The 15,961-nt window shown below is 31.0% G+C and overlaps 1 protein-coding gene across 1 annotated transcript; it reads left to right on the forward strand.

The window, feature by feature from the left end:
- Positions 1-581: 581 nt before the first annotated feature.
- On the forward strand, positions 582-6,549 carry LOC105962368 (copper ion binding / methyltransferase). Its single transcript, XM_088818680.1, has 12 exons — positions 582-784; positions 1,154-1,419; positions 1,689-1,762; positions 1,870-1,964; positions 2,343-2,440; positions 2,579-2,662; positions 3,361-3,441; positions 3,521-3,604; positions 3,730-3,825; positions 4,824-4,900; positions 5,593-5,681; positions 5,849-6,549. The coding sequence occupies exons 1-12, from the start codon at positions 655-657 to the stop codon at positions 6,304-6,306; spliced, it is 1,632 nt and encodes a 543-aa protein (XP_088674806.1). The 5' UTR covers positions 582-654; the 3' UTR covers positions 6,307-6,549.
- Positions 6,550-15,961: the final 9,412 nt, after the last annotated feature.

The raw sequence follows: 15,961 nt of genomic DNA on the forward strand, positions 1-15,961 counted from the left end.
GGATCGGATCGAAATTAGTTTTTTCAGAAAATTTTCGAAAGTACAAAATTAATTCCAATTCCAAAATTTTATGAATTTAAAAACATTCATTCCAATTCCAAAAAGAGCCGGAAATTTCGGAATTTCGGAAAAATTCGAAAATCACATAAGTATTAAAATTTCAAAATTAGCATAAATTTTCTGAAAATTTAATAATTTCCAAAAATAAAAAATAAATTAAATATGTCAAAATCCTAAAACAAAACTTAAATTAAATATTTGTTTCAGAAAACAAAAAATAAGTGTTATATAATATATATTTTTTATAGGTGTATTTTTCGGAAAATAATCTGTTTTTCGGAATTAATTTTGAAAATTGAATCGGATTCGAAATCGAAACTTTTCGGATAGAATCATGTGGAAATTCCCAACTTGCACTGTACAGTAGTTATTAATTTTTTTTTTCTTGTATTAAAATTAATAAATAAAAAAATAAAATTTTGTGGGGCCCTTAAAAATGTGGGACCCGTGCCGTTGCCATAGTCGCTACTTTCTTTTTGACGCTAAGCGAAAGTCGCATTTAATTGGAGGTTCAGGCTTCAGCCAAAAGCCCCAACTGTCATTTCTCTTAAAACCCTACTCATCTGAGGCTGGCGCTCTCGACACGAATCAAAAATGGCTTCCTTCATATCAGAAACCATCCCAAAATTCACGGCCGAAACCCTAAAATTCGCTGCTAAACAATCCGAAGCCTGCCGCGTTATCCCCCTCCGCCTCCGCCGCGCCATCAAGAAGTACATCCGAGGTATATAAAATCAAACAAAAAAACACACAATGCCGAATAGTAGTTGTACCACTCTGCATTTCATCAATCATGTCAAATTACTTTTCCTTCAAATTTTAATTCATCTCTCTACAAATGAAAACGAGAACGAAATTTTCGTTCATCTGTTTATTTCAAAAATTCCGAACAAAAACATGTTGTAGAAATTTGATTTAGTAGTGTTTTTTTTTCCTTTATTCTGTATGCGTAGAGCAAGATGTTACGAATATGAGGAGAAATGTGTTGAGCCTGTGTCGATCGTTCAACATTTCAAAAAAAATTCCAAACAAAAACATGATGTAGAAATTTGATTATTAGTGTTTTTTTTTTTTCATTTATTCTGCTGCGTAGAGCAAGATGTTACGGATATGAGGAGAAATGTGTTGAGCCTGTGTCGATCGTTCAACGATATAAAGGAAGCGAACTTGCTACTACCGAGCTCGACCTCAAAGGAGCTTGTGGAAGATCCACTTAAGGCCATGGAAAGCTCACAGAGGTGGAAACTCAGCACTTCTTATCGCGATGTTGGTCTTAAGTACCAAGAAGAACAGGCTGTTGCTTATGTCGCTGCTCGTATGCCAGCTGTCTACTCTGCTCTCTATCGAGTCCTCAGTGAGGTATAAAAGTTGTGTTGTTGCTTACATTTCTCTTATTGTGGTTGTATGTTCGAATGTACTTAATCCAGGTAAATGATGTTGGAGAAATAATTTATATTGCTAAACTGGTTGTATTTGGTAAAATATGTTCCTTGGAGAAAATAAACGCTTTAGCTTCGAATCAAATTTAAGTTGGTAACTTTATCTTGAATAGGTGGAGAATTATAATTCATTATTAAAATTTGGTGATAGAGAAGGGGATGTTTTATTTGTGGAGATGAATTTAATAGGTGAGAAGAAGAGTTCCCGATTTTACTCCAGCTAAAGTACTTGACTTTGGGGCAGGGACTAGTTCAGCATTATGGTGAGCCTGTTGGTTCCGTTTTCTGGTTATTCGGAGTAAATATTTATATGTATAACGAGCGCATTGGTTTTATATTTACCAACATTAACGTCTGTGCAATTTGGTAGGGCGATGATGGAGGTGTGGCCTGGTTCTGTGGAGCGTATTAATTTGGTGGAGCCATCACAATCAATGCAAAGAGCAGGACAGAGTCTATTTAAAGGTAACATACATAGGGTTCTTGGTCTTTTGAATTTCATTTGCAATCTTCTTAACGAGCTGTACTTTTGTACGTCAGCTCTTCTGAATGTGAACTTTTGCCTATACTGTACGTGTTAGTAAATTGATTTACTTAGCTATATGTCAATTTTTAGGCCCTTTCTACCTTGAACTCGACAGTATTTACATATTCTATTTGGTAATTCGACCAACACTGATAATGAATGTTATAAAATTTACTATGTTTTCTTTGGAGCACCATATTGTTATGTAAGAATGTTGATGCCATGCACTTAACATTCTTATGGGAATCATGCATTGTACCCTTTTTTTTGGATATACTTGAAGTACCTCTGAGTTGTGTATTGGCTTATAAATGTAGATTTAAAAAAATTGCCGCTAGTTCAAAGCTACAATAGCATCCAATCATTGAGTAAGCATATCAACAAGTCTGGCAGAAGACATGATCTTGTCATTGCTGTGAGCATCTTTCTTACAGTCTTATGTATTGGTTTTTTTTGGTTATTTATTGCTAGATAGTAGATTTTCAGTTACATCTAGTTATATAAACTTTATGGTCTAATGTTAAAATGTTTTTTTTTCTTCTATTTGGTGAAGTCATACGTCCTTGGAGAGGTACCATCATTACAGGACAGAATTACTCTTGTGCGCCAGCTGTGGGATCTTACAGACGACATCTTGGTAACGTTTGAAACGACGAGTTATTTCTCTTGTGGCTCATTGCTTAACTTTCGGATAAATTATTTAATGTGGATAGTGTTTAATCTCCTTTATGTTCACTTCATCTACTCATCTTTATTTAGCATGTCCTCTGGTCTATCTATCCGAAATTAAGAATGTAGAAGGCTGGAGTGGTGTTTTAATTATGAAGACTGCTCATAACAACAGGGGAGATATATTGTTCACAAATTTGAGTTAGTCTTTTGTAGTTTTTGGTTGAAATTAAGTGAATAAGTACATGGTTGAAATATTAATGATGTGTCGAATTTTAGTTCAGTCAAGAAATTTATCAAATTGTTTATAGTTGGCGATAAGTAAAACAATAATGATTTGTAAGCCAAAAGGATAAAAAAAAAGTTAGTGAAGTTTCCATGTTCCAGAATCTGAAACTTCACACTTCGCCATAATTATAAGATTATAAGTGAATCAGTACACAATTGAAACGTGAATGATGCTTTTAGAATTGAAGTTCAAAAAATAAATTATGGAATGAGAATCAGGTTTTGGCCTTAAATTTAGTTTCTTAACCTAGTTTCTCCTCTGCTTTCCCATAACATTAGTGTATTGTACACTAAAGTCTCTTATTCCTGTGAACCGATAGGATTTTGTGAGAACTTATTTTTTACTCATCTAGTTTCATTTTCCTGCTACGATTTCAGGTTTTGGTCGAGCCTGGATCACCACAAGGATCAAATATTATATCTCAAATGCGGTCGCACATCTTATGGATGGAGAATAGGGTAACATCATGTTTTGTTTTGTGGATTCCTCTCTCTGTTGTTTATAATGTAAACTGAAAGTAGATTTTGTAATTCTCAGAGAACACGCAAGTTGCAGAATGCAGCCAATAAAGCCTCTACGGAATTGGTGCCTCTCAAAACTGGTGCTTTTGTAGTTGCTCCTGTAAGTGACGGATATATCTTATACTCTTCTTTCGTAATCTCCATTTTAATTTCTATGTAGTTGAGTTTGTATTTTGATGAACAAAAGAGTACAACTGAAAAAAAAACACCATGGTTTTGTTGCAGTGTCCCCATGATGGACCATGTCCATTGCAGAATACAAACAAATACTGTCATTTTGTTCAGCGTTTGCAGAGGACATCATCTCAGCGTGTATATAAGGTTTGTCCTAAAACCGGATTTTGCTCGTACCACTTGTGTGATATTTAGTTTTGAATGACTTTTGAGAAATGAAATGAAAAATGTGTGGTTGTGGGGTTTGTAATTGAGACATTTGGCGTACATAATTAAGTTATTTCTGGTTAAAGACATATATCTCCTTCATTGATGTGCTCGATTTAATTACAGAGTTGAGATTCTGTTTTAGGAGTGATCTCTCGAGGTCTTTCCAGAGAGAGAGGGAATAATAGGGTGCTAGCACACTTGAACTTATTAAGAATAGTTCTCCAAGCCCCTATAATGACGTAAGCAATTTCAATAATATTCTTGAACAGCCAAAATGATTATCACTTAAAACCAAAAAAATAAAAAAAAGGAATTAAAGTTTGGAACTAGGATCTCGTTGCTTCCCCCACATCAATTTAGAACTTATTTTTCTGTTGTTTCATATTTTGTATTACATCAGTTCCATTACTTTGTCAGTTTTAAGTTGTTTACTGCATATGAGTGCCTCTAGAATTGTTAGATGTATACGGGTATTTTTCTTTATATGAAACATGTTATATAGTTCAGCGCACTTGCTGTTTATGAATTTGATTTAGTGGTATTCTTAGTTGTTAGTGTAATAATGCCTGAACTCATTTCACAAATTATATAGTGAAGTTGGATGTGCTTTCAAGTCAATTACCACACGGACATTAATATTACCATCGAACTTATGCCCGAGTGTCTCTGCAGAATCTAGTTAATTTTTTGTTCTTTAGTTAATTATATGGAAACCAAATTGACTCGTCAAGAAATATTTTAATCTGATGAGAATTTTCTCTTCTTGAGCTAGCAAATAAATAATTATTTTTGCTGATTTTTCTTATAGTTTTTCTATGCCTTAAATCCTATCTGATCCGCGATCAAGCAGATTTACATATTATTACTGATTTATTTTATTTAAAGCTGTGGATGTGAAAGTGTTGTAATTTGTTATCGTTGTCAATTTTCGTCAGCGGACCAAGGGCCCTTTACGTGGCTATGAAGATGAAAAATTCTCCTATGTTGCTTTCAGACGAGGAACAAGACCAAGGTTAGTGTAGCAAGTTTTATAACTCGCTTGTTTTTTTCTTTATTCAGCTAACAAATTAGCGCACTATTAATCTGTCTACTATTGCTGCATCCATTACAACATAGGCCCGAAGTATTACGTGTAAATAGTCTTTGCAAGGAATGACTGTCATGATTCAGATTTATGTTACAGCTCTGGATTCGTAGTACAATAAAACCTCGTTTGGTTATAAGATTAGCCAAGATAAAATTAAATAATCTAATGAAACCCAATTTTGTATTATTGGACCTTGGAAAATCCAATAAAAAGCATGCCTAAAAGGCAAGATAAGGTATGATAACATAATATTTGCGGGGTCGACCCGGCAAGATATTGGGGATACCAAACATCCGTCCCATTATTTAGTTAAGCATGGCTAATCACCCCAACCAAGCGAGGCCTAAGATGTTAAGCATATGGGGCATGAAATAGTTTTTCAATTGTTATCTTACAAGTAACAGTTTTGAAATCTTTGTATGAATGGTTAATTGCCCTATTCAGGATTTAGAAACGAGAGAAATCGTTTTTCAATTTCCATATATAGTGAAAATATGCTTCCAATTATCTGCTGCTTATAACTGGAACTAGGTCAATAACTTGTTAATTTTCTTGTTTCAAAATTCAACTCATATGCCGAAACCTCCACTTGAATCACTAATTATTTTCTTGAGCAGAGAACCTTGGCCGCTTGATGGTATGAAGTTCGACACATTAAAGGAGATGCATGCTAAACGAATACCAGAAAATTATGATATTGACGTCGGTGAGTGTCCGTATTTAAATTTTGTACAGCAAAATATTACATTGGCACTAGTTTCCCCTCAGTGAAAATCCTGCAATATCGATTCATTCTTTTTCAATTTTCTCCACTCGATAATGTGACTTAGATTCTTGTTAATTATGTTGAATTAACATTAAATTTATTGTCAGAGTCTCAATTTGAGAGGGGAGAAGTTCAATTATTGGCAGAGAGCCAACTTGGGAGCGACGAAGTGCAGGTTGATCAGTCTGAAGAAGAAGAAAAACAAAAAGATGATCGCATTAAACGTAAACGATATGAATCTGATTGCTCAGAAACAGAGGAAGAAACTGATAATGATAATGCAGACGAAGGAATCGAAGAAAAAGAAGAAGAAGAAGAAGAAGAAAGTCCAAGTGCTGATCTAGGGAGTGGGTGGGGAAGAATAATATATATGCCTTTGAGGAGGGGCAAAAGAGTCGAATTGGATGTTTGCAGATCCACTAATGAAGAAGGCACAGAGGGCTCGTTCGACCGTGTTGTCATTACAAAGAGCAAGAGTCCTGCATTGCACCATCAGGCTCGGAGGTCGCTTTGGGGGGATTTGTGGCCACTTAGGAGTGGGAGAAATTCCAAATTTTATATGTAAAATGATATCTCGTAAATTCTTGATTAGAAGAAAGAGTTCACACGTAGTGTGTGCTCGCTCGCCTTTTAGCGTTTGTACTAAATTTGAGACGTGTTTGTACTTCACTAATCGCAGATAAATATAAGTACTAATTGATCGATGTGGACACAATTAGGGCTGGAAATTGAATCCAACGACTCCATACTCGTTCATCAAAAGTTGGGTTGGAGTTTTGACATAGTTCGATAACATAATGGATTGTGTCTGAATTCATATTTTCATTCGATTAGAAAAAATATCCAAACTGGTGAGAAAAATAAAATTCTTCGAGCTCGATTTGATGGACGGAAAATGCAATTAAACAATTTGAAGAAATTAGTGCATAAGCCAACTCATGTATTTGTATTTTTCATCTTTGATTTATACGAAATCATATGCATATATGTGATGGCTTAATCGTACTTTGCACCCTTAAAAAAATTAATACCATTTTGTACCGTTGAAACACAATAATCATTTACAATGCACCATAAATTGCATAATTAAACTTATTGAGACCAAATTTTGTTCTAATTGACCTTTTTAATTTTCAGGGTGCAAAATAACAAATTAAATTGCCTTTTTTTTTTCTACCTCCAACATAATTTTGAGCATATTTGCAAAAAAAAAAAAAAATTCTCACACCGAATTACTTAAAAACTATATGTTCTAAAAAAAAATATTTTTTTCTCACTAAATTTATTTAATTGATGGATCTTTTATTGTAATTGGTGAAAATATTTAATAGAAATCACTGGAAGAAAAAAAGATAACTAGATGAAATTTAAAATGTAGCACATGAACAAACCCGGTCTATTATATGCTTACACCGGATAAAATACTCCGAATAGATCTTTATCATTTATATACATATAAACACACACACACATTGATGTGTGTAGATCAACGGTAAAAAAAGCACTCTAATCTTAACTGTACCATATAAATAACCAAGAAACCTCATCATATTATTGGTGGTGTGTATTAATTCCGAGTGTGTGGGGATCGTACGTCACATGGGCAAATTGTCTGAGATTTGCTTTAGATATGATATGAGATAGTCGCATGCACGATGCACGTGGCCTGGTCTCTTCCACTCTTCCTCAATTAATACAGCAACAGTATAATATAAATAATTTTCAGACACCCCCAACAACCCTAAATAAAGTAATTATTATTTATTATTTTAAATTTAATTATTTTGATTAGCATATCCTTTAGAATCTTTCGTGGTCGCAAATTTAGCTTTGCTCAAAAGATTTGAATCATTGCTTGAAAAATTTTCTGTTGCAATAATCATTAATTAAAGAAATGTTTTATTGCAATTATTGGGTTCACCTGGATATTCGGGTAACGTTTTGCACATGTCTACTATACTATACATTCTCCCCTTTAAAATAGGTGATAATACATTACTAGGTTTAGTTTTCTATTATGGGGAAAAAGAAAAGCTTTTTATGGAAATATTAATGGGAATAATAATATTAATTGGATTGGTTATAATCATATTGTTTGTGATAATATAATGTAATTTGTAAATATTTTTGATTAAATAGTAGAAAAAACCATTTAGTAAAAAAAAAATCACAATATTTTTTAATAATTATTTATATTTAGGATAATATTGTTTAGATCATAAATATAATTAAAAAATGGCGAATGACAAAGAGGGACGTGACGAGTTTAGGAAGACAAAAAAAAGTCTTCCAAATAAACTACTCTCATGTCTTTTGTCTAAAATACTCTCCATAATATATTTTTTATCAATTTCATCCATTATACTCTAACTTCCTCAATATTACACATTGACCCCGGATTTAAACAAATATATCACGTTAACCCCATTTTAATAATTTTTTGAAAAAATAATTTTTGTTTTCCGGCCAGATTCCGACGTTGACTTTTTTTCTTTTTTGAATTTTTTTCCAGCCGGTCAACCACTATTGACTTTTTCTTTTTTTTTGAATTAAAATTTTTTTTTAATTAATATTACTAGCTTGACTGCCCTGTTGGAGACAATAATTTAACTTTTAATGGTAAATTACACCATAAAAATGTAGTGGAAATTCAGGAAGATGCCTTTGAATATTCAACGGACATCAAACTTTTTCTTCATTTTTCTTTTTTTTTTTTATTATTTTATTTTAGAGAAAAATTGTACCATAAAATAAACAAACGATGGCTTGTTTTCCAGGGCCCTGCAGGCACAGTGTTTTTGTTTTATGCCCCCCCCCAAACAAGTGGGAACAAATATCCTTCCACACATCACATGCTAGTACTATTTTATTTTTGTTGTCATTAAATTATTTCACTTTCTAGTACAATAAATATTTTCCTTCTCAAATTATATATTTTTTCTTTTAATGTGAGCCGTTCACTTATTTTTTGGACACGACAAATCTCTTTAAACTCAAGATGTTACATTTGACGAACGTTATTCATCACCAGCAACAGGATTTTAAGTCCTCACGGGTCGAATGTATTAAAAGAAATTACGACAGATGCCGACAATGCCTTCCTTTATAAAAAATAATTCTAAACTTTTATATAAAATAACAGGAAGTTGAGAGATGTTGTGCTGACTCCGTCACTTACTACATTTACCATACCCGATTATATAGACTATGGATATTTTACAAACATCGATTTTTAGCATTTTTTATACTCACTTGAGCCAATTAACGTTTTGAATGTTTGTTACGTGACGCAATACTTACCGGTGCTTCTATATCGGGCTATAATCTTGTATTTTAAATTTATTTATTTATTTATTAGCAATTTAGCATTTAGATCCAGAAAATTAGTAGATTTGAGAAATTTTTTTACCGGGTGAAATTCATTTTAATTAATTTGCACAATATGACAAATTTTCCCCTTATAAATAAAAGAATGACTTAATTAATATTTTTTTAACATGATTATTTAATTAATATTAATATTCCTACCCATGGATTCAGGTGTATAGAGGTGTTTGCATGATTATTACCTTTATTACAATTAAAAATAAAATAAAAAAGGATGAATTATAATGCCACCAAAAGCATGAGCATCCTTAATAATGCATAGAGGTCCAATAAAAAGACAAGTTTGTGACTTTAGTCCAAGAAAAAGTAGCATCATTGACAAACTCTTTTGTCATAATTTCAACAATATATACCTAAGCCGCCACCCTACCCCACTCATTATTAATAATAATAATAATAATAATAATTATTATTATTATTATTATTAAAATAATTATTATGATAGTAATTATTATTATTATTATTATTATTATTATTATTATTATTATTATTATTATTATTATTATTATTATTATTATTATTATTATTATTATTATTATTATATGAAAAGGGTGGATTTAAAAAGTTATACTTAGATGTAAGATCACATTTAAGTTTTGAATTCATTTTCAACTAATCAATTAGTTGAAATATTTTCAATCTTTTATTCATCCCACTACAATTAAGTTTCTCCTAATAGGTGTCTAGTTGGTCGAGTAAGGAGAACGCAGTGTTTAGTGGCACGAGTTCAATCCTATATTAACACTTTTTAGGTCTAGTTCATCGCACAAAACTTGTTTGGTGCGTGCAGTTTACAAATTTCTTGTTCGTTATATATAGGAATTTTCATCAAGGTACTACAGTTCTTCCTTTTACTTTCTACCCTTTATAATTTGATAAAACACGAAACATGAAAGTTGTATTCCTTTATCTTTGCTTTCCAGAGGCTCTTAAATTGAATCAATAGGACATCGTATGAGTGGGTTACGGTCAGAATAGTGGGCACTGTCAAAATTATTTTATTTTCCCAAGTTTATTTTCCTTCCGAATTTTCACTTTTTACCGATTATTCATCCATTTAATTCACCTATAAAATCACTAAGAAAATAAAAATTACAAAACTTGTAAAAATAACCAAAAAGAAAAGAAAAAGCAATAATCAAAAAATAAAAATTATAAAACATGGTGCAAATCAAGAACTGAACATGCATTCGGTAACAATGTATAAGTCAATAACAATAAATATATTATAATGAACAGAAAAAATAGAATTAAATACACTTTGCACACTTGAAGTATACTCTACATAACACTTACCCCATGAAGTATCATTTGTAACACTTATCCCCTCAACATCAATTATTTTATATTTTTTTTTAAATTTAAAAACTAATAAACATAGCAATCTAATAATTATTGGATCATAAAAAAATGATAAGTAACTAAAAAAATTAAATTATTGAAAAAAAAAAATTAAAAGTAATATATGTAGTATAATAATTAATGGAAATATAATTTACGAAATTAATGAACTAAAATATATTTGAATACATAAGATTACTATTAGTTATGTATTGATTTCTTAAAATTTATCGATATGAAGATATTTGATTACTTGTTTCAATAACAATTAGATGTTATTTATTAAATATGTACGCAACACATGATAATATTTTTAAATTTTTAAATATTGCATTTTCAATAGATATTTTTATATGTATAATTTAATTATTCTTTTAGTTATTTTCTTAAATTAAGAAGAAAATTTTAATATATTAAAATTTAAAATACAAATAAATTGAGCTTGAGGAGTAAGTATTACAAATTATATTTTAGAGATTAATTCTAATCTGTATTTAAGCAAAAAAATAAATCACATGTTTTGATTCTCTATTATTAATTAATTAATTTTTTTTTTTATTGGGACTGCACAAACCTTATCTCCGCCTTTTCACGCTCTCCTAAACGATACGTTGTTTCGTTTTGAATGTACACGACTACACGTTTTATATTCAATATATTTAATTAATTAATTAATAATTAATTAATAAATTAATTAATTAAACAATAAACAGAAAATAATAATAATTTTGAATCCAAACAAATCTGCCTTAAATCTATCGAAAACATTGCCAGTTAAGAAGCATGGGACAATGAACTGCCTTTAGCAATAAATTACTGAGGTTGGTATTTAAATATTATCAACTTGAACGTGTTTATTACTACCATAATTGCACAACAGGACCACAACTGCCAGTTATTTAAAATTCTAGCACTCTTTAATGTTGAATTCATAAAAATTGGTCCTATTTTTTTTTTTCATTTGTGAGATAATTTAATTTTTTTCTAAATAAAAAAAATGTTATTTCTCTTTCTGCATATTAATTTTGTTTCCTCTTTTTTTTTTTTTTTTTTTGCTTTCTTAAAACTCCTTACTTATATGATTATAATATAATTTGGAAGGCCATAGAATATGCTTGTGGTTGAAAATTAAAACAAATTGTATTATTTTATATGTTCTACTTAAGATGGATAGTTAAAAGGTAATTTATCGGTTCAAAACAATTAACAACTCAAAAAAAACCTACAATTCTCAAATTTAAACTAATTCCAAACATACATATTATGCCATACTGCCGGTACGACATTATCGTTCATTATTCTGAAATGTTAAACGTCGTTTCAATTTTACTAATACCGTTATGACTTCGAAATTGAATTTGATATATTTCTTGTTTGATTTTGGCATCTAATTTTGTTGATTCACGTCGGATCAGAAAACCAACTCAAAAAACTAAAAAAATGATCGAAATTGCATTTAAAGTCGAAACAAATATTATTAAAGCTCGGACAACATTTATCAGATCCCTTCATCATTTGATAACAATTGACAACAAATCAAAAAAATACAAAGGCCACACTTCTTAGTTAGATTTACACTAAAACAAGAATATCCTTTTTTTATCCCTTTTTTTTTCAAGAATCTACTAATTATGAAAGCAGCCGATTAAAGATACAACACGTGGCACCCACCATCAACTGAGGAAAATATATTCAATTGGAATTTATTATGATATTTTACCTACTAGGTAGCATTTAACGAGCCAACGCCTAACTAATTAATTTATGATCTAGAAGATATTTGAGGTTTAATCATGTACGATGATTTGCCTATTTTAATAATTACTCTTTTTAATGTATGCTTTTCCTAGTTTTGTTTTTTAGGGACTTTTCGTATACTTTCTTGATTTCTTACCATTGCTTTTGATATATATATATATTCATAAAATGAAGACTTCACAAAATTTATAAGAACTTTTGATTAGTTTTTCACATTACTAAACTTACAACAACTTAATTTTGTCAAACATATATAATTGCTATATATAACTTATATATGTATGTATTCAATCATAACTTAGTATTAGTTGATGTTAGAGGTGTAAATGAGTTGAGACGGTTCGTGAGTTCGGTGAATCAGTTCGACAAAAGCTCGAACTCAAGCTTAAATTTTCCGTGCTCGAACTTTCTGATGAGTTGAATCCGATCTTATTTTTAGTTGTTTCTGATGAGTCGAACCCGACCTTATTTTAAATATAATCAATAATAAAGTAAATAATATATTCATATAAATAAATAAATTACAGGTCGTTTTTTTATTTCAATTTTTGTGTTATAATTTATAATAATAAAATTATAATAATATTAATGAAAATAAAACTCAAAGAGCTCGAACTAGCCAAAATAGCCAGACTTGACTCGAGCTGGGCTCGTCTATACTTTACTTGACATTTTCTCACTCACGATCTTCCTTTTATAATATTAATTAATTATTATGATCCAAATGATATCCTTTCTAAGAAATGTATAAAGAATTTGGTCCTATAAATTCTGCAAAAAAATCGTACTGAACCGAATAGTTCAGTTCAGTAAATGCTACAAATTTTTGAAGTACCGAAATTTCGATACGATTGTTTACAGTTTTACCGAATGAACATCCCTACACACATCACTTTGGTTATGTTTGTTAGCATTTTCAAATTCTTTTCACACTTCCCCCAAAATGAAAATTATTTTTCTACACTATTTTCAAAAACTTTCCCCAAAACAAATTCAAATATTTCTCTCTCTAAGAAACATGATTTGACCGCTACAGTGAAAATTGTCTTCACTAAAATACAAAATCAAATCACTTTATCTTTTAAATTCTTCTTCCAAAATACCTTTTCCCAACACCTTTCAGACATGATTTGACTTGCTACAGTACAAATTGTCTCCTCCCAAAACACAAACAAACTTTATTTAATTTTCAAATTCTTCTCCCAAAACATCTTTCCCCAAAATAAAATGGAAATGGAAGCCCAAAAGCTTACCAAACAGAGCCTTAAACTTTTGTTTTTTGTCTCAAACTTTGGTGCATTGCAAAACAAAATAAAGTCATTTAAATCAATTATTTTCAAATTATTATTGCCCCTAATAAAGATGCATAAGTATGTTCTAAAGTGTTTGTGACAACATAAGTTGGCACGAATAGTTTAATTGCAAGTGGGAATGATCTGTAAAGCATCTTATGATATTATTTTTTTGTAACGTGAAGATAGAAATATATACTTAGTCGTCGAAAAAGATTGATGGGGCTTTAAAAGGTTATATTAAATTCTTTTGGAGTTAATATTCCATTATTACAATAAAATAAAAATCAAAAAATCTGCATCAAAAATAAATTAAATAAATAAACAAATCACGTGACAACAAGGCCACCATTACCACAACCTCACAAATTCGCACGATACTAGTGTTTCTAGAATTTTGAGAGTTGGGTCTTTGGATAAATTGCAATAAACTATATATTAATATTATTGTTTATATTTAGTCCGTCAAATTATATGGAGAATTTTATGAAATAAAAACTCAAAAGCGATAATTTTATGCGTTATTTGCAAAAGCTATTAGAAACAGCTCCTGAGCTTTTTATAGTTTATAATTTGTTGTCAGGTGTTTGTAAAATCAACTTTTGTTTTTGCTTCTCTACAAAAAAGTTGCTTTAAGCTATTTTCTAGACGCATCCCTACATATATTTTTTAAAAATTAAGTATAAATAAAAAGGTAAAATTTTTGAATTTAAATTTATTCTGGAAGATTACTGGCATACATCATTAGATTTTTTAACAATAATAGTTAACATAGCATAAACTCATTTTTTTTATTGAAATCCTAACTTTTATTTTGAATTAAAAAAGTAAAAAAAAAATAATTATTGACCGATATTTGTGAGCGAAGTTTGACCCGCCTTCAAGAATTTTTTTTTAATAATAAGTAATTCATAGTTGTTTTCTAAATCAATCCTAAAAAATAAGTTCGGAAGACTGTTCCCAAACTCCTGTAAACCTAGGGATGGCAACGGGTCGGTTTTAGGCTGGGTTTGCCTAAACTCGAGACCCGACCCGTGAAAAATATATAAAATCCAGACCCGCCCCAACCTAGTTCAGCTTACACCCAAACCCGCCTCAACCCGTACCCGAATTAAACGGTTCTAACCCGCCAGGACCGTTAGACCCGTTAATATTAAAAAAAAATATTATTTTTTCACTTCCATAATATTTTGCTTCTATATTTTAACAAAATAATTTAAAAATCAAAATACTTCTACAGGTGATATAAAGTGAATAATAAAATTATATAATTAATTTTATTTAACTTCTACAATAAGTAAAATTCAAAAGACAAGACGACTAGCGGTGGTCGACAACTGATTGATTTTACTTACGAAAAATGAGATTCAAAAAAATGAAATGATAAAAAATGGGTAACTGATGATAGGCACGATGAAAATTGAAAGTTTGATAAATAAACTCATAAATTAATTTTTATATATAGATTAATTATAAAATATTCTAGGTCGGTTCCAATAAGACCTATAACCCAAACCAGAACCATCCGGTTCTGGAAACTTAAACCCTTTATCTGATCTAAAACCATTTAACTTACTCAGATCCGCCTCAAACGGGTCGGTTCCGAATCTAACATCCGGCAAACCCTGATACGATATATTATTATTTAATATATCGTTAATTATTAGTTAGTCATTATTTAATTATTAATTAACTAGAATAGTTGTTTAGGGTTATAGATGGCCGTGAGTTAGTAGTGGTTAGGAGATTATTAGGTATTTAATTAGTTTAGGTAATTATCTTTCCTAGTTAGATTAGGATTCTAGGGTTTTATTCTCTTTAAATAGTCGTCTTGTGCTAGGGTTTTATTATGCTGAGAGAAATATTAAAGAATAGATCTTACGTTTCGTAGGAAATATTTATGATACTCGAGAGATCGCATCAATTGGTATCAGAGCGAGGTTGCGATTAACACCAACGCTTCGTTAGCAAGGCAGAGATTATATCAAAGCTACGCTGGAGCAAAGTTGAGATTACATCAACACTTTGCGAAATTATGTCGTCCGAGAGAAAACGTTTAGAGCGATTGGAAAAATCCGTGGAGGAGATACGGATTGGTCTCCAAAAACTGCTCGAACAAAGTCAAGGACGGCGCCAACATAAGAGCCGAAGAGACCGCCACCGCCGACCAACAACACCACTACCGCCGCCGCCGAGCCTATCGCCGGAGGAAGAGGACGAGGATGATGATGACTTTTTCGAAGATCCACCGCCGCCGCCAATGCCAAGCCTACTGCAAAAGGAAGAGGAAGAGGACGACGGTGATTTTTTCAAAGAACCCCAATTTTTTGTGAGTTCGCCGGAAGAAGAAGAATCAGATTCAACTGATATAAAGTGGGACGAGGAGACGAAAGAAGAAGAATCGAAGTTAACGGAGATAATTTGGGACGAAGATGAGGAATT

This window comes from Erythranthe guttata, chromosome 5 (assembly GCF_056151865.1).
Source record: "Erythranthe guttata isolate IM_541 chromosome 5, IM_541, whole genome shotgun sequence".
In the NCBI taxonomy this organism is placed as follows: domain Eukaryota; kingdom Viridiplantae; phylum Streptophyta; class Magnoliopsida; order Lamiales; family Phrymaceae; genus Erythranthe; species Erythranthe guttata.

What these genes read in the sequence shown, in the direction of transcription:
- LOC105962368 (XM_088818680.1), top strand. Translation starts at nt 655, where the DNA reads ATGGCTTCCTTCATATCAGAAACCATCCCAAAATTCACGGCCGAAACC. An exon ending in AGGACAGAGTCTATTTAAAG is followed by an intron (nt 1,965 to 2,342) that starts GTAACATACATA and finishes TTATAAATGTAG; the next exon opens with ATTTAAAAAAATTGCCGCTA. An exon ending in TCTTATGGATGGAGAATAGG is followed by an intron (nt 3,442 to 3,520) that starts GTAACATCATGT and finishes TGTAATTCTCAG; the next exon opens with AGAACACGCAAGTTGCAGAA.